Source organism: Melanostigma gelatinosum, assembly GCF_949748355.1.
Source record: "Melanostigma gelatinosum genome assembly, chromosome: 4".
Classification (NCBI taxonomy): domain Eukaryota; kingdom Metazoa; phylum Chordata; class Actinopteri; order Perciformes; family Zoarcidae; genus Melanostigma; species Melanostigma gelatinosum.
Window position 1 is genome coordinate 25,855,544 of NC_136637.1, and position 24,078 is coordinate 25,879,621.

Below are 24,078 nucleotides of genomic sequence, written 5' to 3' on the forward strand. Positions count from 1 at the left end.
CACATGCAATCCAATAACGAGAGCACCGTCAGTCGGAGCCCTCAACGCTTCTCCGAGACACAAAGCTGGGAGCCCGCTGTGAGAGGAGCTCCTGCTGCCTTTCTGGCACAAAGAAGAGGGGAGCCAGAGACTTCACTCGGGAGGCGGTAGATAATTCAGCAGCAGTGCTGGGAGGAGAGAGGGAGGGAAGGTGAGTGAACCAGTCCAGTCCAGCTGCCAGGTGCTGCTGGAAGAGGAAGAGGAAGAGGAGGAGGAAGCTCAGTGACTGGAGGAGCAACGCTATCCAGCACAGACCCACAGTCAGAGCAGACGGCCAGCAGCGATCAGAGCACCTCCAGGCTTGCAGATGTGGAAGGAGCGCGCTGCAAGTTCTAGTCCTTGGTGAGCAAACTTCACACACACACACACACACACACACACACACACACACACACACACACACACACACACACACACACACACACACACACACACACACACACTCTGATGTGCTCTCTGATGTGCTCTCTGACACTTTGACACAACCAAAGAGATCTTGCACACGGGGTTAATCTTGCCTGTGTCTTCCCTTTCATCCAGATCTCAGTGGTCAAGGCTCACATAAGCCGATGACCCGGTGAGCGTAACATTCACCCCGTGATGCTCGTGACACTAGTTTAACCCCCCCCCCCCCCCCCCCCGCAGCCTCTTCTCACACTGTCATGGTGCAGTCCCGGCTGATCGATTTGCTCTCGAACTCAAATGGACACCGGGTCTCATTATCTCACGCCGCCGTTGCTTTTTTTCTGTTGTCATCCTTGAGATTTCTTGCATCCCTGCAGGCACAGCCTCCCTGCAGCGTGTGCCTTTGGTTACCAGCTCTAAATTAGGTTCTAATGATCCGGACGTGGGACAGAAAGGGGGAAAGGAGCCTTTGATCGATCCCTGCAGTCCTCTCAGTGTGAGAGTGTCGTCGGCTTGACACATCTAAGCCTCTGCCTGTGTTTGCTCAGCCCGCTCCCATCTCTGTTGAGGTTCTGTTGAGGTTCTGTTCAGTGTGTCTGAATAAGCTTTTGCTTTAATCTCGTTCCTTGTTTGTCAAGTATTACAGTTCAACACTGTCCCGGCAATTCCTGCATACATCACCAAAACATGTACGTAAATTATGATTGTGATTGCGCAACTGTCTTTCTGTTTCCAAGACAATTGAAAATATAAAATACAATCGCTTTGCACTTCACGATGGCCACATTTTTTGTAAGAGACATTTAGGATTACTTCGTGAAATTGCACTGAAGTATGTTTTTCCATGGCTTTACATTTGGAGTCAACGATTCTGGAAGAAGAATGTTGGTATTTCAACAAATCTCCCCCTCCAGATGTACCGTACCTCTCTCTTTATTCCATCCATGGCCTTTCCCCTGTCCTGTGCACGAGCATCAGCTGTTGCTGATTGGCTGGGATAGGGTTGTGTGGCTTTGTTTGTTTCCCATTTCCAGAACCGGGGCTGCGTATGACGTTTTCTTTCAACGCACACACAGATATTTGCTGATTTCAGCAAGAAGTGTGTGGAATTATAATCGCTGACTGCACATTTTAAGCAGCGCCTACTGTAAGAATGTATTCAAAATCCCGCTGTTGACGTGTGAGAAATGTAGGCTCCATTAGTGCCATTTATTTAAATGTCTGTTAGTGCTCACACAAGACGTCGATTGACTGATTGTGACCGGTGGGCTGCAGTTTCTCATGAATAATCTCCTTTAATCAACACCCACACGGCAGCGAAATGACCAACTTCTCATTCTCTGGGGTTCACATCAGACGCACGGCTCAACTGTTGCACATCGGCTCTGTTCAAGGCCCGGGATATGAACATCATATTTCATTGACGTCGCTTTAAAATGACTGCTCGGATGTCTCATCTTGTTAAACGCCTGTTGTCTTGGACTCCTCTCTCCTTGTGTCGCTTCCTTGCCTCCTCCGTTCACGTCTCAGGAAGGAGGGACTGAGAGCCGAGGAAAGGAATCGAGAATTCACAAACTGAGAAAATGGGAAGAGCGCCACGGTTATTTTTACACTCATAACTGTCCCCAAAAACACAACAGAAGGTTGGAACAAAAATAATTCAGAGACAGGGGACATGAAGATAATTCAATGTTGCACATAAATCTTCAATGTTACACATAAATAATGATACTTTTATAAATAATAATACTTAAAGTGCTGGAAAGGAAATTATGATTTAATTCTGCACAGTCCAACTTTTACAGTGAGAATTATACATCTAAAACACACAACATAAATGAGTAAGATAAAGACTTTTTACGTCTAGATTCACGATTCCAAATACATATGTGACTCTGTCATTATAGTGCTTATTTAAAGAGCAATTGTAAATTAATTAAAATATCCCAAAAGCAGAAACTGTCCTCAAAAAGAGAAACCTACAGGGGAACTTCTAACCTTTTCACCGCAAGCTAGAGGAGGCAGATAACCAGAGGAAAGGCCCTTCGTACTGCAGTATCAATATGCTGTGATTCAATTGGATTTCACCTTGCCTCCCTTCACAGTGAACAGTGGACACTGAAAGGTTGTTTTCGTCCTCTCAACAACATCCTTGGAGCAATGTGTCTGCTTCTCCAGACAGTTGTGAAAAATGTTTTGCTGCTTCAAATGAACAGCGACCCAGATTGCGACAGCTGCTGAGCTTATTAAGATGTTGAGACAGTTTGTTTCATTTCACCCTTAACTCTCGCTCCATTAACTTCATTTAGAATTTGTCAAAAGTCCATATTTTCAAAAGGATATCACTCAATTTCAAAGGAACTTTCAAGCTCCAAAGCAAATGTTCTACTTAAACCAAGTGATGGATTCCAGAGATATTCTACTCACCACGCTTCCTTCCAGCTCTGTCATTAACCACACTTGGAGCAGCTGAGCCAGGCAGACATGTCTCATTGTGTTTGTTGAGACACTGCGAAGGACCAGCTGTGTCCTGTGGGTGAACTCAAGTTACACACACATCTTCCATACCATCTCTCCATGGGCCACGCACACGAGATGGCTCTTTAATCAGCTCTCTTCAATTATGTAATTGCAAGATTGGATTTGACACATGACATGCAGTGTGTTTTTGTTGCAAGGGCCTGACTCCAATGTCTGAGCCACCAGATGCCTGTAGCTGCACACACACACGCATATTTACACACTCCAGCCTCCCAATTGAATTCAGCTTTCCTTGGTTGATCAAAAGTAGCATTTTCTTTTTTCATAAAGTCACCTCAGTCCCGAAACCTAACGACTCTGACTTAAATGTGAACTTTCCGTGTTGTGGTCAGATGCACTTAACACGGTGCAAGGGTATTAAGCACATGATTAATTAATCATTCCTCTAATGGGTGCTGTCGTGCTGAACAGTTCACAGCGTGTTCGACTCAGCTGACGCACTCAGTCGGGCGTTTGTGGGGGGTGATGGTGACGATGCATTTGGATCAAGATTAGTGTGATTGCTTGAGGAAAAATAACCTCCCTCTCTCTTTCGCTAAATTATTCTTTGAACCCAGTGCACCTATTCTGAATATCCCAGTGAGCCGCTGGTATGAATGAAGATTAAAGAGTCATGCCTCTTTGTATCTTCATATCAGCCCGTAGCCCCCGATGCTCCTCTAGCTCTCTGCTCGTTGGCTCACACTGCCAGAACTAAAGCCGTCTTTTATCTTCTTTTCAGCCGCTGAACACAAATCAGTTGATCAAATCATTTTCCTGAAGTGGAGACTCGTTGAACTCGGGGATGAGAGTGAACTGCTCAGTCAGGCCGTTCTTTCCGTTTGGCTTTGCTCGATCCGCTCCCTCTGTAGCTCTTTGTGCTGCTCTTTGGTTCTTTGATCTTTTTCAAGCTCGCCTGCGTGTTTGGTCGCTTGCTTCCATCCTGGAAGAAGAGAAGCATGAAACCGGAGAGATAAGAGCTCTGATTTAAAGCCTGTCCACATGTCAGTCCAAGTCAATGACCTACCCAGTAGTTCACCACTTTGTGAAATACGACTATTTGTGATCTGGAGGAGAGTTGGATGAGAAGCTCAACACCATTCTCATATGGTAATTATGTGGCTAGAGCTAGCAGCTGGTTAGCTTTGCTTAGCACAAAGACTGGAAATGGGAAAACAGATTGCCTGGCTCTGTCCAAAAGTAACAATCCGCCCACCAGCGCCTCAGCGCACTAATAAACACATTGTATCCTGTTTGTTTTAAGATGTGCTAAAAAAAAAAGTGTGAAAAGGAAAGTTTGCTGTTTCACGGTTTATGTTCTGGACTTGTTCTTGTATTAGTCACACATGTTCAGGCTGCTGGTGCACGGAAATATTTTGAATTTGGGGAAACAAATTCTCTGCAACACCGGCTGACAGGCTGACACGGAGCTAATTTGCATCATCATTTGAAAATGTTTAGGGATTACATTTTATTCCCCTTTAATCCTGATGATGTGGAGGTCCCACTGAGGTTAGGAATGCACTGTTGTGTCATTCGTGCCTTTGAGCTTGTAGCTTGAAAGGCATTAAGACCATCTGCCAGCTGACGAAAGGTGCGACGCGTTACCTCATTATGGGGACGTTAACTTGAGCTGGGTCGCCATTTTCAAGTGACCTTTTAGTTTGACGAGAAACGAAAGTGTTTTCACTTTCGATATTTTGTGAACACGTTGAACTTGGCAGTTGTGGATACTGAGTAAAATGAAAGACGACGCCTGTAATGATTTCAGTTTGAGAGCGTGCCTTATTACTACCAGTTCCCTTTGAAAAGAGCGCTTGAATGATAAGATGACAAGCTAATAAAGGAAATCCGATGGCGCATGTTTGGTTTTTATGTTGCAGGACTAAAATCACGAGGCATTTTATGGTGCATGAACCAGAGATCGAGACCTTGGATTCGGGACTTTGACTCAAGTTTAAAGTTGCACGCTCGGGGACTCGAGACTTGACTTGGACTCACAAAAAAATGGCTTTTGAGCATCTCTGGGTTTGAGAGGTTAGAGGGATTTGTTAAATTTCAGTCGATTTTGAGCCGTCATTAGTTGGAGACCCCAAGGTCTTAGGTATACAATACGGTTGTACTCTATAGTATTGAAAAATATATTACGCTTATTATTGCATGCCAAATAATGCGAGCGATATTTTCCTCTTCCCATGAATAATGTTTATATTCCATGTTATATTCATTTTTCAGGGCAAAATACAGTTTTCATCGTGTTGGTTTTTCATATTTAAAGTGACCGTATACCGAATATCTAATCGATGCTGATACTGTTTGCTGATACAGCGCATATTTTGAATTCCTTAGATACAGCTATGCTGTTTTCTTAGCAGACCGCATGGCATGCAGCCGATAATAGAACGCTCATTACAACCAAAAAGAGACTTGTGAGCATCTCTGGCACGCAGCAAGTGAGAAGTGAGTCAGTCTCTTCATGCAGCCCCAGAGAGGAGGAAACATATTTGAAGACAAAAGCCTTGTTCCAGCTCCTCTTTTGAAAAGGATGTCAAAGCCTGGAAGAAAATATCTCCCTTCCTTTGTTTCTCCATGGGTTTGATGAGATTGTGCTGAACAGACCTCTTCCTCCCTCGTCTTCCTCCTCTTGTATTCCTCTCTCTCTTCCGTAGGAACATATGGATTTGGTTTGCCTGTCGGAGGTGTTTCATCAGAACTAGTCTGCTCGGCAGAGGATCTTGTCTTTGCGCTGACTCCCAGCTGTGTCCAGTTTTTATTCTGTTGTTCGGGGCGTTATGGAGGCTACGCTCTGCTCGTGAAATAACTGTGTGCACACTCTGCCTGCTTGGCCCATTTCTATCTGGGGAGGCGGGTTTCTGAGACGTATAGGGTTATCCTTGTCTGCATAGATCACCATCTGTGGATCTTCAGTCTGCGTCTATGAATACCTCTTTGCACATGTGCAGAAAAAGGTCTGAGTCTCTTCAAGGCCCTCCTGTCACATTCCCTCAGTTTGACTGGTCTACTTCCTGATCTCTGCTGTTCGCCACTCTGAGGTGAAGAAAACAAGTTGCTCCTGGACATCAGTCGAGACGCAGTGAGATGGTGTTGCATGGCGCTCACGCCCCTCTCGTCTTCGCTCTCCTGCCATTGGTTCGGGATCAATTATTCATCTTTTTATTTTCTCTGCTCTGCCTGCTTTCCTTTCCCTCTGTCCCGTGGAGTACTCCCATAGCTTTCTCTCAGAGAATTGTATCTTTGTACTCTCCCGCTGCCTCTCGCTTTTGTCTCCAGTCTCATCAGAACCACTTTCAATGGATCTCTCGACCGTCTCGGTGTCTGGAAGGCTGCGTGCGCGTCGGAGTAAACGGTTCTCAAAAGAGGCTGTGAATAATTTGTATGTCAGGATGTAGCTGCGGTTGTGTCTGTTTGCATGGACGAGGCTTTTTTTTTTTTGGTGCGGTGCAGTGTGTGTTTCTGACTCTATCCCGCAAGCTGTTTCATCCCAGTACATCCGATGCTGAGTTCCTGTGTGATGTCAGAACAGATCTATGTTTAATGCGCCGGCTGGGCCCAATTACCCGGTGCCCATGGCTGTACCTAGAGACTTTAAAGAGGCAGACTTCGCATGCCAGATAGCCATGATGTCGTAATCCTTGGTGAGATGAAGTGGCACGGCGATCCCCCTTTAAGGACACAGATTGCTCATCCCGTACTCTGGTATCGTGGACATTTGCGGTTCGCTTCGGGGGTACATTTTCCCCTGAAGAGTTATTTAAGGTCCCTGTCGTGGTTTCTCTTTTCATTTCAGAGAATTAGAGGTTCTGTGTGAAAAGCAGAGGCAGCATCAACACCCCTCCTCTTTGGTTCGAGTTCGTGCAAGGCGTACACTATAAAACGCAGATCGGCAGAGATCTTCTCCAGACGTGGTTTGTGTGCGAGTAATTGCAGAATTGCGGCAGTGTATGGTTGATTGCGTGCAGCGTAATGTCTCAGGGAGACATCGATTATTGTTTCAATGTATGTTTTAAATCTCCTTTACTTTTGCCTTTATGCTTTTAATGGTTTCATGTGAAGCACTTTGAATTACCTTGTTGTTGAAATGTGCTATACAAATAAACTAGCCTTGCCTTGCTGCCTCTTCATCCCTCTCTTCCTCCTGGAGTCCTTTAGGGAGAGCAGCTGAGTCACTCTCTCCTCCCTCTCTTCATCCTCAATCGGCTCTTGCTCCTCCTTCCGCCACCTTCCTTCTGTTTTCTCTCACTAAGCCTTCATCAAAAGAGTCGACAACCTGTGTCGTTTGCCACACACACACGGTTCCAGTCTTCCTCTGAAGCGCCTCACTTTTGACAAATCCATTTCAAAAGCCCTTCTCCTTCCATGGCTCTGTCAGGATGCATAATCCCTCATCACCTTCCCTAAACCATCTCACATCTCTGCCTTCTGTTTTCATGTCATTCTGCTGAAATAAAATCTCTCTTCTTCTTTTGCTCCAATTTCATTTTGCGTAGCCGCCTCTTTTCTTGTGTCTAATAAATGTTTGAAGGAATGCCGCTTCTCTGTCGTCTCACTTTCTTTATTTTCATGGTCAGCATCTTGATGAATGCTGCTCTTCTCTGCCACCTCTTCCTCTCTTCAGACTCTTGACTTCTTACAACAACAAACAAGCTGGTTGTTGCATTCGCTAATCTCTCAGAAGACATGGGCACAGTGGCAGGACTACCTCTTCTGCTTCAGCTCATGGCTGTAAGCAGACATCCCCTCGTTATTTAACCGCCACAAAAAAGGAAAACAGTGAAGAGCGGATACATTTGTGATTTAACAAATGAATGGTTCTCTGCAGATTTTAAGCAGCCATTTTTTGTGAATGCAGAGCACTGAATGTGATACTGATGTTTGAAGATGAATCCCGGACATCGCTGTTCTCATATTATCAGGCTCAGGGTGGAAAACATGCACATACACACGAGTATGCAGACGCACAGGGTGTATCGCCAGATTTGATTATCTGCTGCTCTTGTGTTTGATGTGAAGGCTGTTCAAAAGAAGGAGATTTCACTTCAGTTGTCGAAAGTTGTTTCCTCACAAACGTGGACACATTTCTCTAGCCGTGGCTGTTTTGTGACAGTCAGCCGTCCCCGACTCAGAGCTCGCCGTCTTGGCTGCAGCGAGATTAAAGCCGAGAGGAAGAGAAGACGGGAAGTGGACCGGGCAGTGTGGCGCTTCCCAACGGCGACAGGATTAGAGGGTGGGACAGTGAAGTAGGCCATACAAAACAGGCTGAGCTGGAATATGGACAGCACAACATAACATAGACAGCGCTGGATGGCACAGCACATTTCATCAGCATGTCATGAGGCTGTAACCTCAGGCCAGCCACTGGACCGACCGTGGGTCAGACCGGGATAGTTGTCGGTCGCATGCAGAGGCGGTTTAATGAGACGAACTACATGAGGTGACGTGGTACACTAGCATTACGCTTCCGCGCTTTTCAGTGAAAACGATGAGCCTGCACTGCTCAGTCAGTGTAGACGGATGAAAACGAGAGGGGTGAAGGAGAGGTCAGGAATGCAAGCTAGCGTCATGTTACAGTTAGAAAGGCACAGAAAAAGACGGCTGCAAATTTCTGCCCATGAAGGCCTTTGAGGCTTCAGGTGACATACTGTATCTGTGTATTTGTGTCGATCCTCTCACACCCTTAACTGATTCTTTTTCCATCATATTCTTGCACTTGTTTTAAGACTGCCTAAAGAAATATCTTCGGTTATCTCGGTTCTTAAATAGAAATAGAAGAATTAAACATTTTGGGAAATATGCTTATTCTGTCTTTTTTCGCCGATATTTAGACGAGAGGCTCGATATCACTTTTGTGTCTGTTCGATAAATGTGAAGTCATCACCAGCAGTCGTTAGACTGGAAAAAGGGAAACGATACAAAATTCAAACTTTGGTTTACAGGGAGTTATGTGCTGGACTATTTCCTGACAACAAAACTCCAGGAAGTTACTGGTCCCAGCCAAGTAATCCACTTAAAACCACAACATGTCATTTTTTTAATCTAATAACATCAAACAAACAAGATGTAACATGTTAATTCGGGAGCACCTGGCAGGCAGTTTTCATTCCCTTTTAGACAGAGCCAAGCGAATTGTTTTTGTGCTAAGCTACCAAGCTGCTGACTTAAACTCCTTACAGACATAAGAGTGGTGTCAATCTTCTCAGTCAAGCAAGAAAGCGAATGAGTTTATTTCCAAAAATATGAAAATATTCCTTTAAATCTTCTTCACCTCCATTGTTTCTCGCTCACCTTCAGGTCACTCTGGGGTCACACGGCCGGCCGGCCAACATCCCGACAAACAAAGGCACGTCCAGGCGTACGGGATGTGTTGTCACTAGACGAGCTGTGCGTGTTTCAGCGTTTCGGTGAACTTGGGCAGGCTGCTTGTGAACATCTGCGTTGAAGGTGAAAAGAGTCTGCCGAGGCTTTTCACACACTTTTTTTTTTTTGTGTGTGTGTGTGTGAAGTTTTGATTCCTTTCATGAACTTGTTTTAACTTCAATAATGTCTGTTTCAGTTGAGCTTAGTGAGTCTGATCCTTCATCTTTGTCTGTCATCATCTGTTGTCTCGGATGACTAGCTGTCCAAAACTGTCACTCTCGATCTGCTGAAGGACTTCCTGTGTCTCATGAGTGAGTTACATCTCCAGCTGCAGTTGTGCTTCAGATCTGCCTTACGAATACGATGAGTGAATTATTTATTTTTTCTTTGAATTTGTTACAGATGCCGACGCTGCACTTGAGCTTGATGGAGCATTTTAGCTTCTTTTAGCTCATTGATTTGTTTTGTTTTTCTGGCTCAAAATGTACTGATTCGGTTAAGCTTCATAGCATTGTGTATAAACGCCCTAAAAACCCACTGTATGCTAATAATGCTATTTACTCAGTGCCAAACAGTCAGACGAAGGGTATGTTTATAAATGATCACTCAATGACGAGCTGTTGCACTACACATATCGAAAGGAAAGATTTTCTGTCATCCACTTGAAACTACCCGTTCGTTAATTCATATAAAAAACGTTGTTTCTTCGTACAACAACGCTCTCATTTTAGTGTCGAGTGTCATTTACGAACGCACTCAATGTCAGTGACTAGCTGGTGAACATAGATTAACATTTGCTGGGGCAAAGACTTTACTCAGGAGTTGGTGGAGAACAAAACTGAGCTAAAATGAGACTAAATATTGGACTTACACGACTCCAAATGAATGATAATGTTGCTTCCTGTCTGCTGGATGTGTAAACAGGCAACAAGTCTACTGTATCAACTTTAAAGGTGATGATATGTCAGTGTTGTATTCACACCTTGTTTTTGCTGCCCTCAAATGGCTCAACAACTTATTATTCAGGTTCAAGCTTTAGTCTCGTCCCAGTTTCCACCATATGGTTTGGTGAATGCACTCGCTCGAGCACGGAGTATTTGTGGTGTACTTTGTGGTCATGCGGGTAAAAGCTTAAATGCCTCCAATTGGAGGAAATGTAGGTCAGAGCTCTAAAAGTCTTTGCTAGCGATGCTTGGACGTTGTCTAATTAGGCTTTTGACAGTTCATGTTCGACCGGCTCTGTCAGCTAAGCTCTTGAACAGTGCGGCTGGACAGCTGTAGGATCTAATATGATGTGAAATACACGGACTCCCAGCTCACGGCTCTGTCTGTCCCACTGCTTATAACAAGTGCTGTTCTCGCCTGGGACCTTCGGCAGAGGCTGATCTGCCTGATTCCATCAGCGCCTTTCAAAGACGTCTCTTCCTGGTTTATTACACGGACAGAACTTTCTCCACCTCACTGCTGTCGAGTGATGAATTATGAATAGACGCGAATCGAGCAGCAGCACCGCCGGCCAGGCCTGAGGATTGCTTTTAATTTGCACACCGCTGGCTCGCTGGCTCGCTCCGCCAGTCAGACTTCTTTCGCAAGGGACCTCAAGGGCAGTATTAGATTGCCGCCTGAAACTCTAACCCCCCGGCAATCATGTAAAAAGTTTGAGAAATGAATCTCTATGGACGCTCAATGCACTGTATATAGTTACACAATGAGCGCTCCGGTTGCTGCCCCTGCGTTTGACTCCTGGCATCGCTTCTTATGCGTGGATAACGTTTCTCACTTCCCCTCTGGAAGGAAGAGGACAGAGGACGGAGCAGTGCATGTGTTAATGTCCCCAAGACACGAACCTTTTAATATACAACTCGCACACATTCCTCTGCAGATTGAGGACAGTGTGTTTGTGTGTGTTTGAATTTGCACGCCTGTCTGTCTATTTCTGTATCTCTGTGCGTTCATCCGTTGTCATGTGTAGCTTGGAACACGTAAATCTGTGTGTGTGTGTGTGTGTGTGTGTCGGAAGATGCGATGTGTGAAGGAACGAAAAGCGTGCAATGTGTGATTCGGGCCCCATATGTCCAATCTCTGCCTCTCTGGATGTGACAGGGAGTGCGAGAGTGACGGGGAGTCGAGCCAGTTGGCATGGAAAGAGCCTGAGCTGAAGTGATGGCTGGTGACACGGCAGACTGGCGAGCCAGGCAGGAAGTGGATGCCAGCAGGGATACTGATCACACTCTCTTGATGACTTTGTCTTTCTGGTTCTTGTCTCTGTGCCATACATCGAAGTGAAAACTGCAAAGTGCCTCTGTGATACCGATAAACAGCTGCAGTTGTGTATTTACAAGCCGAATGAGGTCACGTGCAGGACTAAAGCCGTAGCTGCTCATTTGAGCTTCAGAAAATGACTCTTATTAGCCTTTGACATGAGGTTGTGTTCATGCTTAAATGGAACATCTAGTTTCTCTAGTTTAATTTTGTTGAAGACTTGCTTTCATATGGGATAACTGTGCTGAAATTGCACAGTTTATTTTGCCATAAATATTGACGCCAGGTGATGAATTGTCATTATTTAGGTCTCCTGTGTCTGACCTAATTGGGAAGGAGGCTGACTGACACTCTCTGATCACGGGGGCTTAAAGACAGGATGGACATTTAATGCGCTGGATGCCAGTGGCAGCCTGTTCATGTGGCAAGCTGGCTGTCAGACTGGTGGCTGACCGGTGTCGTCGTTCCACCGTGACACCCATGTCATCCTGTCCAAAAGCAAGTGCTCCATGTTGCCGTCCTTTTTCTCTTTTGTGTGCCAAAATGACATGGCGGCCATTTAAAGGAAGTGACACAGACACTTTTAAAAGGAGTGATGGTGTTAGAATGGAAGCAAAATGGCTTGATGTTTAAAAAAGAGACCATAGGCAAATTTGTTTTGGACATTTTGGGAAATACGCTCAGCCCCCAAAATTAGATGCAGCGTCCCCGTTAGTCAGCGGCTGTGGTTACACGTTTTGACAAATAAACACATGTCTCAATAGACGCCAGGTAACGTTTGTCAATATGTACATACTACACATTGTTAGATTGGTTAAAACGCTTGGTTAATTTAACCTGAACCAGGAGCATCAAAGTATAGTTCAGTCAGATTTACCGGCATGGGGAGAGTCCCTACATTTGAAGCGGTCGCAAAGTCCATTCCTCATATATTTATATTCCTTTAGGCTGTTCAGGTCCAACGATCAAAAGAATCGAAACGATTTTTATTCCTGCACCATGTCGTTGGGTATGCTGGTTTGCTGGCTTCAAAATAACAGCGTCCCCACATTTCTCTGTCTAGTACCAGCTTGTCGTAGACGAACAGGCGGGTTTTAAGAGAATAAAGAGAGGTGTCGTCGGGGGACGTAAAAAGAGTGTCGTTAACTGTCGCTGAGCTAGATCAACTGAATAATTCGTAAGTGATACGTTACACGATAGCCTAAATTGTAAGTCATATTCATACTGGTTTAAATAAACTATTTGATAGTATTTCCCATCTTTGCGGCGCAAGAGTGTTAAAGTGCGAAAGCAATTAAAGGCCTGTCCTAAAAAAAGACCTGTTGAGTTCAGTGGTAGAAATAAATAAAAGCACCAGGAGACGGTTAGCTTAGCTTAGCATAAAGACTAGAAACACCCGCAAACAGTTGTTTGCGGGTGTTTCTCGCTCCAAACAGCCCATGCTGTACAGGAGTTAGCTATTAGCTAGCTTTTTGTATGGACGGGATCCATTCAGAAAGATTAAGTGCTTATTATGCTTATTACTTTTTGACACATATTGGAAGAAAAATGTCTGTCGACTTAATGGAAAGCACTCAGCGGCAAAATATCAAATACTTAATCTGAATCATGAATTACTATAATTGGATTTTTCATTCATTAGTCGTCATCGTCTTCACTGCGAGCTCTCAACTCTCATGAGGCCTTGAAGTAAACAAGCACGGGATAAATAAGTCTGCCACCCATGCAAGTAATGAATTACTGTCACAGAACGTCGCTAATGAAAGCGTGTCAGGTTGTGTGTCGATACGATAACGCCGCTCAGGGTTCTATAAGCCTCGACTGGCATCGCTGAGAGAGTGTGTGTGCGACCTGGAGGAAGACGTGTCACCCTGCATTATGGTGACGGTCTGTGGCATCGAACTTCCTGTTCTTTTGAGCCTCGGATCCCTTTGCGTTAACTCAAACTGACTGCGCTTGGAGGGTTAGGATTGTGTGGGAGTGTTGGTGTAGGAACCTTAATATTTGTTTCAACCTTCTGCTGTGAACATGCCTCAGTACAAAAGGAAAATAAAACAGAAACAAGGTCAGACCCTGTCATTACAGTGAATTAGTGGCATTACGGCCACACCTGTCCTCTCACATTACTCCTGTTGTATCTCTAGTTTTTTACTCTAATACTTACTAATATGTGGACAGATGTGACCAGAACAGTTTAATCAACAGTATATTTGCATCGTAAGGAGACGTGATTATTTTACGGACAAGATGGGGAAAAAGTCACTTTTGTGTTGAAGTATTATCATTTGCGTTTGATTGTTCCCATTTTTGCTTCAGCCATGTGCTGTGTGAATGATATACTTTTTTTTCCACCAAAGTCCATTTTTCTATTGCCGAAAAAACAGCAAAAAATAGGCGATCGTCTCTTTTCTCATTGCCAGTAGACGAGTATGCCTTTTAGTGTTTTTTTTTTTTGGGTGTGTCACGTGCGGCATGCATGCTGTCGAACATGCTCGAAGAACCGGTAAGTTAACAGTATCAAGCAGCACGGAGGCCAGTGAAGATGTTACAGTGGTTCCCTCTTTTTTTATATGTCTGTTAAACTCGGTGCAGCCTAATTTGGAACGATGTTCAAGCACTGCTTGAACATGAGGAGCTCATATTAGCACGTCCAACCGGGTGTCATGTTTCCATCACTGCCGATTGGAGCTGGAGCCGATAAATAGCCGTGACTTCTGCCGAGATATTGATCTCGCGAGTGAATGCTGATTGTTACCTTTCCCACTGAAGACAAAAGCCAGATGTTGGTAGGTGTATTGATCTTTGCTGCTACCCAGCATTCTGGTCCATTGTGGTTTCACTTATTGACAATACTGGTACCCTCTGTCATTAATTGGCCTCTGTATGATCAACATGTGTCAATGCTGGAATGTGGGTAAAACAACTTGTTCTCTTGTTAACCTGAAATGTACTGGTGTAATTCAATTAAGAACTATTCTAATAGAATGAGATGTATTATTGATCTGTGGAGATCCTGCAATTGGAGCTGGTATCTAACTCTTCAGATCTGAATCAGTCTAGAGGTGTGAAATGAGACTATGAACACTTGTTGTTCTGGTGGTGGCGAAACAACAAAGCACCTTTTAACTTAAAAAAGGTGATCCAAACAAACAAGTCAACTACAGACTCTTCTGGCATGTTGCATCATAATTTGATCGTGAACACAAGAACAATTCAGATGATCTGATTCGATTTTGGAGCACCTTGCTACATAAAACTACATGTTGATGAGAGAGACACAAAACCTGTTGTGACTCTTAAAGGAGGTTACGTCTAAAAAGCTGGAGGACGTGTAACACAAGGTCTGTGCAGTCGCCTGAATAATCGGACTGAGAGGCAGCCTGTGTCACATGAATCTTCATTTTTTAGGCCTCGGTTGAAACTAAAATGGAGCACAAAAGTTTTGTTGATGCAAAACACGCAGATAATGAGTAACTATCATAACACTGAGGTGTTATCATATCATGTGTTTGACGCTTTATGTTTTTGGGTATGGGGCTGTTGCCGCCCGAGGTGAGGTCAGAGTCTCCATGTCAGTGGGAAAAGACCATGCAGCCCTGCATTTTATATTATTTAGCTCCAGTTCATAGAAACCTTTATGTTCATAAGCCCTGAAACAGTTCTCTCTCATTAAAGATTCATGGCACATGGCAAGACGCATTCTTAATCACCTCTTTGTGTCCTCTGGTTTCCCTGCTCATTCTTTGCATAGGACAGAAGTGCAATTTAAGAATCTAACTGTAACCCATTATTATGCAGTTTAATCGTGCAGGGCCGGAGGACGAAACCACATTAAATAAGTGGACTGTTTGCACAAGATGCCCCTCATCCATCTTCTTCTGACTTCTCCCGTCACCTCAGTGTCCGCAGCCTTTTTTATAACTGATCCTGTTTGCTGACACACGGAGCAGGTTAGGACATCGTCTCATGTTTGCTTGTTTGCATCGTGTCCAGTTGGGATGAGGTGTCACACATCGGGCTGCTCTCATCCAGCATTCACAGCTATAGCGACGGAAAATAATGCGCCGTAAATTGTAGGTATCCCACAAATTATTTTGTGTGTTGTGCACGTAATCATGAACGAGGAAGTATAAAGACAGCAAAAGCCTGCACGGTGGGAGGAGATGGGTGGCAAACATATATATATATATATATATATATACATATATACATATTCTCATGTAAATGCACACATAATATGCTCATACTTCCTCCCAGCAACCCCTGCTATAGTCTCCACGCAGCGACTGGGTGTCCTTGCCCGTGGTGGGTTGCATGGCCCTGCCAGCACTAACGATCCATCACCAGAATGCAAGGTGGAAGTTACACGGTCATAAAAGGGAACCAGCAACGCAGTGTTTTCTCTCTCTGTGCCTTTCTCTCTCATCAGGTGAGCGTGAGTGTGTGTCATGGCCTGTGTGTGTGTGTGTGTTCCGTGGACCATGCACTGCCAGGGGTTTCAGGGTCTCCCTACACAGACTGATGGACACTGACAGTGGCTTCCCTCGGTGGACATGAGTAATGTGTGTGGGTTTGTTTTTTTCTCTGGTGGTAACACGCACACACGCACACACACAGTTTGTGATTACGTAAAGCGCAATGAGTGGGCATGGTTGGAATCAGAGCGAGCAGCCATTTGAGGAGCTTTTGTGGATGTTATGCCTCGGCCTGTGTGCCTTTCTGGAGAGCGCTTGGCTACACCTAAACACTCTCAAACACGCCTGCTGCTCATTTGTCAGCCGTTTCCCACAGCTGCAGTATGATTATGGGTCTGGCAGTCTCACCCTCTGTTGTGCTGCTGTTGATTCTTCCCTTTCTTGCTATAGATAACACGCATACACAGCAGAGAGCTAAATATAAGCTTGTATTTGGAGGCTCCTAAATAGAACTGCACAGGGATTACGATGCGTGTCAACGATGCGGTACATCATGGTGAATTTTTAGAGGATGTCTCTTTCGATATCTCTTCTATACTTTTCTTATAGTCGAGTTTTCTGTGTGTCCAAAGTCGGATATTGCTTTCTTTTGATTGTGCCATAGAGCCCTGTAGTTTTAGTTTGAGTCCTTCAAACATTCACAGTCCTGCTGCCAGAAACACTCACTCACTAAAGCACCAAATGGGTATTTTCCATATATATATATATATATATATATATATATATATGTATATATATATATATATATATGTATATATATATATATATATATATATGTATATATATATATATATATATATATATATATATATATATATATATATATATATATGTGAGGCGCGCGTGCCAGAAAATGACATGATCACGTGGGGCAAGTGTTCGCGGCCCTTGGTCGTGCACCTCTGAGTTTTACGTATCACTGATAAAAGCACCATTTACGTGTCTAGGGATATTACAACGAAGGCCAATTTGTTTCTAGATGCTTTAGAAACAGGAGGTCTTAATAGTCTCAATTTGAGTCTATATTTTGCCAGCAAAATCAAATTGTTTACAGGATATTCAACCTTTGTTTCTTTATAATGCATGTCATACTTCTTCTTCTAACACTTCTTGGTCAACGGCATGCTAACATGCTAACATTTGCCATTTAGCGCTTAACACAACGTACAGCTTAAACTGATGGGATGTCATTACATTTGCATGTCGTCGGTTAAACAACGAACTGAGATTTTGACATGACGACGGCACTATGAAAAGTGGTGGACCCTAAAAGACCGTCCGCCATCTTGGTTAGCGCTGTAAAAGTGGCCATTGATCAATTCTGAAATACGTGTGTGATAATAACAATTAAAGTTGAATGAGTTGAATACAGAAATGGCTGAGGTTAAAGACAGGGTCAGGAATGTCCTTTTGACTCTGCATCAGTTTCAGACGGGTCATTCAGGAAGTGAGATAGCAACATGAACAACAAATCAACCGCTTCATTTGCGTCAGCGGCCGCTATTTACTGTGTGACATGACGGAAAAAAATGGGCAATCGACAACAGCTCCTCTCTTTAATGCATTTTTAATAACATCATATTCCCAGTTGCTTCCATCAGCCCGTGACTAAAGACTGCTCACTGTTCATACCACGGCGACCGCTGCACACCACTGCCATTACCCAGACGTGTGCTGAATATCGTAATCTTGTCACATGACATATGACACTGTGCTTTATTCATGCGAGTGATGAAAAAAAGAGATGTGAAGCTGTTCTTGAATTAAATTGTAATACTTGATGTTACTTAAGTGTTCGTGTTCAATGTAAATCATAGCCAGCTTCAACACGTGTGAAAGAATCTTTGACTGAAGCCATAAGTCAAAACAACACTATCTTATAATCTTCACGTGTGGCATCTGTTAACTTTGACACTAACGGGCTGTACATCCGTGTACGCTGTGATAGATTGTTTGTTGGATGAAACAAAAAGAAAATACTATTTACATTTCATTACTGGACGCTTTAGTGCCTCACAAGTGGTCTTACAAGACAGGACGGTAAACATGCTCGTCATAGTCGATATCTCTACAACACGACACACAAACATATCTGACTGTAACCTCTTGACACTCTGTTGATGATGTCAGTTCATTTTATTTATGTTTTAAAATAAAAAACAGATCTTACACACACTGTCGTGGCTTACGTGGACACGTGAATAGAGCGGTGCCATGAATGTTTGTTCTTACAATGACAAGTCAAAATGTCTGCTGTGACCGTCTCTTCGCTCATTACGATCTGATTCTGTTCATGTAACTTTTTTATCAGTTAAACTTTCACGCACTTGAAGGCCACAGCATAACTACCCGATGATGCTGGCAGTGTCTCTGTTAAGCCTTTTGGCCTCACTAAGTCATAGCAATGTGAGTCGACCGCTGTGATGCCCGGCACAGCAAACCGTTAAAGACAAAACATCAACAGTTGTGTATAGATGTTGAGGCACTTCCAGAATAACTTCAGCCACTTTTTCTATTAGAAAGTACTGGACGAGTAAATGTTGCCTGGCAACCAAATGATAAAAAAGATTTTTTTTTAAAGCGGACCTCTTTGCCTAATGCTACTGGATGAGTGCACAGTATACACTGACGATAAGGATTTCATATGTAATGCATCTGTTTGATTATCACAGACGACAGCCATCTGTCTTTTGTCACAGGTTTTTTTTGGAGCAGATGATAGGAGACTGGATCTAATTAAATGCAGACATGGAGACCCAGCAGGTCGAGTGAAGGCACAGGAAACAGGTACGACAGAAACGAGGCAGGTGGCTGATGGCCGAGACATTCGGGAAAGTCTAGTGGACACGCGTGTTTCAGTCTGGTCTGGAAAATAAGAGACTATGAAGAGAGTGGGAAGCAGGAAAAGGGGGAGGGGGGTTTAAGGGAGATGGTGCAGGCGTCTCCATGACAACATTAGACACCTACAGTATTGTCCTTTCGAAGCCGATCCGAGCTTTTGCAGTTTATGTCAGAGCTGCGTATCGAATCTGCCTGCAAGACAGAGCTGGTGCAGTTCGGCCCGACGAGCATCCTGTGACTAACCCCCCCGATGTTCACTCTGCTGCACATGCACTGCCAAATGTTCAGGCAAGTAGAAACGCAGCAGGAGGACGAAGCGACGGTGGCGTTCAGTCACTCTCTTCTCGGGAGGAGCAGCTCCGCTCTCTGTCACCTGCAGCAGCTGAAGGTTGTTCTCCTGCTGCGTAATGAAAGCATTGCAACGGTTATTTTTGACTTCAGCTTACTACCAGGTAACAGTAGCCTGTGTGGATCCGCCGGCGCCCACAGGGCTGCTGTCGACCTGTGGTGCATCAAGATGGCCGTGGGCATCCTGTGAGGGGGGTCTGCTACCAGATATGGGTTCGGAAAAGAGGCCCACGTGACTGACATTTAACAAATGTGGGGTGGGGGCGGTGGTTGGGGGTCGGAGGGGGGGGAGGGGGGGGAGTTTGTTGTTACTGTTTCGGTCGCTGCCCATCTCCTGTATATGGGGAAAAAATGTTTTAAAACTTTGTACGACAACTTTCAGACGTCACTGCGTCGCAACTGATTTTACACATCAAAGTCAGTTTCCAGGTCTTGTAAACTGACTTTTTCCCCCACACACTGCATTGTTGTATAAAGCCTTGGGTTGGCTCCAGACGGAGCCGGGCAAAGTCTGATAAATTGCCTCAAGTGACGTCACTAGAGTCAAAGATCATTGGGGCTGAACAAGTTTGAAAATGGAAAGAAGTGAAAGAAGTGAGATTTCCAGGTGTCTGTAAACTGCCCCTCATCTCTGGTTGAAGCCAGCAGCTGAAAGTTGTATGACTGAGCTATAGACAGACACCCGGTAAAGTGGGCGTCTGGTTTTCACAAGGAAGAAGAATGTGTGAGATAAAAAAGACGATATCTCTGGTTCTGCTGCAGCAATTTTTTAAGGTCATATCAGTGCAATGATGAATTGTCAAAGTAGAAACTTTAGCAATGCCTGAGCCTGAGCTGCCATGTTTTTGTCAATTATAAAGCGAGAGCCAAACCCCAAGGACTGCCTTTGGATGCAGAAAGAGGTTTCTTCTCTGTTTCTAGCGGTCTTATTAGACCATAGAGCGTGACATCAGATGTGTGTGAAGGGTTTCGTGTCAGGCTGCTGCGTCTGACAGTTATATGCATGTGTGGGTTGTTGACGCCATGCATTGCGTCGACCACACTATCTGTTTATATTTGATACGACTAATGGTCGAAATCTGAAATGTTCGTATCTTGTGTCTTTAACAGAGCTCTGCTCATTTTAAGTCTGCTATCAGACAGTTCTGCTCGCATTTCAGACAGTTAATTTCATTCAGTGGCAGATTGGCGAATGGGAATGTCCATCTCTGAGCCGGGGTGAATTGTAAAATAGAAGATGTGTGGGGGTTAGGGACATTAAATGAGTTATGAAGTCATCTGTTACCGTAGCAGGTGGGAATTAAAAATCGTAACACACTGTCTCCTTATTCTAAACGGTGATATATATGGACAGAAAAGGGGAAACAGTTTCTTGTGATGTGTGTGTGTCCAGTGTTTCTACTTGTTTTAGTGGCAAATGTAGCACTGAGCTCATTATTCATGTCATTTTAGTGACATAACCAGCACATGTTGTAGGTCGGGGGAACTCCTGATGCGTAAACTAGTTATTTTTAATATGTTTTTGCACACCGTCAGCCTCACCAGTCAACAATGACGATGTTATGGAAGATGTTTTCTGGAGTAACTTTCCATCCCGCTAGTTGGTATTTCACAATGGGTTTACAAAGGTGTGTGTGTGTGTGTGTGTGTGACCGCATTGTGTCACATGAAACCGATAGGCAGGTCAGGCTCCTCTCATGATAAGCCTCGTGCCTCAGAGACCTGTGCAGATGATGTGATGGACTGAGCTATTGTGATGCACCGAGTCGCAGTGACTGACCTCGTCAGTGCACCGACTCAAATACTGCGTATACTGTGCTGTATGATACAGTGTGGTTTGAATTGTTCTGTGTCACTTTCATATTTTATTCGGCCTGTTAACATGCTGGTGTTTCCTCCTGCAGAGTTAATATTCTGCTTCCTCACACAGTACGTGGACCATTTCAGTGCATTCTGCGGTGCTATATTGTGCTTTTAAGAGGCTGCGATTGTTTTCTTTTTTCATGCATTTTAAGATGTCTCACATGAGGTCTTATGAATACAATAGATTTTCAATGTCCCTGTCTTCATTTGCACAGTCGCCCATTGTAAATTAGTTTCAAGTGAATACAGGCTCCTTTGAGGATTATCTTGGAGCTCTAGCTTTAATTTTGCTGCTGTGTCGGGTCAATTAGAGTTTGTAACAGTAATTCCACTCATTTAGAGTGTTTGATAGCTGCTGTTGGAGGGGAATTGGGTTCAATTCATTTGTCTCACTGTCTATCTCTTTGTCTTTCCCAATCATTCTGTCTGTCCTCCCGTCCACCCTCCCCCATTCTTTCTCTTTGCTCAGGTTTCTGGCCCAGTGATTCGGGAGCAGGACGAAGCAGTGGAAAGGAGGGCCATGGGGGTGAGCCTGGGCCAGGATGTGGGCTGGCTCCTGCCTTTCCTGTTCTTGCTACTGATGATCACGGTGTCATCCGCCCAGAGTCAAGGATGTCCCCAGCGTTGTGAGTGCATTGCAAAACTCAAGACTGTGTCCTGTTATGGTAAACGCCTGTCCGCACTGCCAGATGGCGTCCCGCTGGACACCAAGATCCTGGACCTAAGTGGGAATAAACTTCGCTGGGTGGAGCATGGTGACCTGCTTCCATATTCACGTCTTGAAAGGCTGGACCTGAGCGAGAACATGGTCAGTGTCCTGGAACCGAATGCTTTTTCTAGTCTCCAGAACCTGCAGTCGCTTTCACTGAGGGGCAACCAATTGAAACTGGTCCCCATGGGGGCTTTCTCCCGTCTCTCCAACCTAACATCACTGGACCTCAGTGGGAATAAGATTGTCATTCTTTTGGACTTTACTTTCCAAGACCTGAAAAATCTGAAAAACCTGGAAGTTGGAGACAATGACTTAGTTTACATTTCCAACAAGGCCTTTCTGGGTCTGGTGGGGCTGAGGGAGCTGACCATTGAGAGGTGCAACCTGACTTCTGTGTCCGGCCAGTCTCTGTCTTACCTGCATAACCTGGTGGCTCTGCGGCTCCGCTACCTCAGCATCTCCACCTTAGAGGACCAGAACTTCCGTAAGCTGGGAAACCTGAGGGGCCTCGAGATAGATCACTGGCCCTTTTTGGAGCACATATCCCCTCACAGCCTGCAGGGGCTCAACTTATCTTGGCTGTCTATTACTCACACCAACATCACCTCTGTGCCCACCTCTGCCCTCCGCAGTCTGGCTCACCTCACCAGCCTCAACCTCTCCTACAACCCTATCTCCGTGTTGGAGTCCTGGGCCCTGCGGGACCTCGTTAGGCTGAAGGAGCTGCATCTGGTCAACACAAATCTGGTGGTCGTGCAGCCGTATGCGCTGGGTGGTCTCAGGCAAATCAGCCTTCTTAACTTCTCCACTAACGGCCTGGTGTCCCTGGAAGAGGGAGCCTTTCAGTCTGTCAACACTCTGGAGACGCTGCGTTTGGACGGGAACCCTCTGGCCTGCGACTGCCGCTTGCTTTGGATCCTTCAGCGCCGCAAGACCCTCAATTTTGACGGCGCCTCCCCAGTGTGCACGACGCCCGTGGAGGTGCAGGGACGGGCTCTGAACGTTTTCTCCGACTCGGCTCTCTTTGAGCACTTTACTTGCCAGAAGCCCAAAATCCGCAACAGGAAACTGCAGCAGGTTTCCGCCCGCGAGGGGCAGGTTGTGTCATTCATTTGCAAAGCAGAAGGTGAGCCGGCACCGATGATATTCTGGATCTCGCCTCAGCGCCGCCGCATCACCACAAAGAGCAGCGGCCGCCTGACTGTGTTACCAGAGGGCACATTAGAAATACGGTACGCCCAGGTAACCGACAGTGGAACCTACATCTGCATAGCCAGCAACGCTGGCGGAAACGACACCTATTTTGCCACACTTACAGTTAGTGGGCTGCCGCTAGATGCAGCCCTCATGGCCAACCGCACGTACTACGCAGGGGACCTTAATGACACAAATCTGAACGACACCAGAGTCTTCTTGAAGTTCACTCTGGACCTCAAGACCATCCTCATATCCACAGCCATGGGCTGCATCATGTTCCTGGGGGTGGTGCTCTTCTGTTTCATTCTGCTGTTTGTGTGGAGTCGAGGGAGAGGGCAGCACAAGAACAATTTCTCAGTGGAGTATTCCTTCAGAAAGGTGGAGGGACCCGCTGCCGGGGGAGGACAGGGCGGGGCACGCAAGTTCAACATGAAAATGATTTGATTTTTGGGATCTGTACTTCCCTCATTCGTATTCTCACCCTGATACTGTTCACAAGCTCAAGGGACAGGACAGTGCTTGCAAAAACATGAAATGCAGTTATTTATGGGACATTTTATTGAGACAAGGTTTTGTTATAAACTGGTGTACATATGAGAAAAGTGAAAAATCTGCATGGATTTGATATATTTATATTGCTTTTGTTGTGTGCTCACGTTACCATGCAGAGCGAAGCTGGGCTTTGAAAGTATAAAGATGTCTCGAATAGACTCTTAAAAGACCAAGCAACGAAATCAGTCCCAGCAGTCTTTAACCTCGACAAATCTCTCGCCAGTTCCGTCTTTCTTCTCTTCAAGGAACTCAAGGACTTCACCTCTCTGCTCCGCCTGAGGTTGTTTTCGCTCTTCATCCCCAAACCCAGGAATATATTATAACCTGGTGGTGCTCAATGAATGCCAAGGACTTGCCAATGTGTATTTGAATAGTTCCAGCTACATACTGCATACCGGTATTTAGACTTATTTACAGTCAGGACCTTAGGGCACTATTGACACATAGATCTAGAGGCTCTGCTTTTTATTTGCTAATGGTGGCTTTGTA

General features: G+C 45.0%; 1 protein-coding gene across 1 annotated transcript; it reads left to right on the forward strand.

Annotated features, from left to right (window-relative positions):
* Positions 1 to 252: 252 nt before the first annotated feature.
* On the forward strand, positions 253 to 23,481 carry lingo3a (leucine rich repeat and Ig domain containing 3a; the record flags this gene model as incomplete). Its single annotated transcript, XM_079267685.1, has 2 exons — positions 253 to 381; positions 21,598 to 23,481. The coding sequence occupies exon 2, from the start codon at positions 21,649 to 21,651 to the stop codon at positions 23,479 to 23,481; it is 1,833 nt and encodes a 610-aa protein (XP_079123811.1). The 5' UTR covers positions 253 to 381; positions 21,598 to 21,648.
* Positions 23,482 to 24,078: the final 597 nt, after the last annotated feature.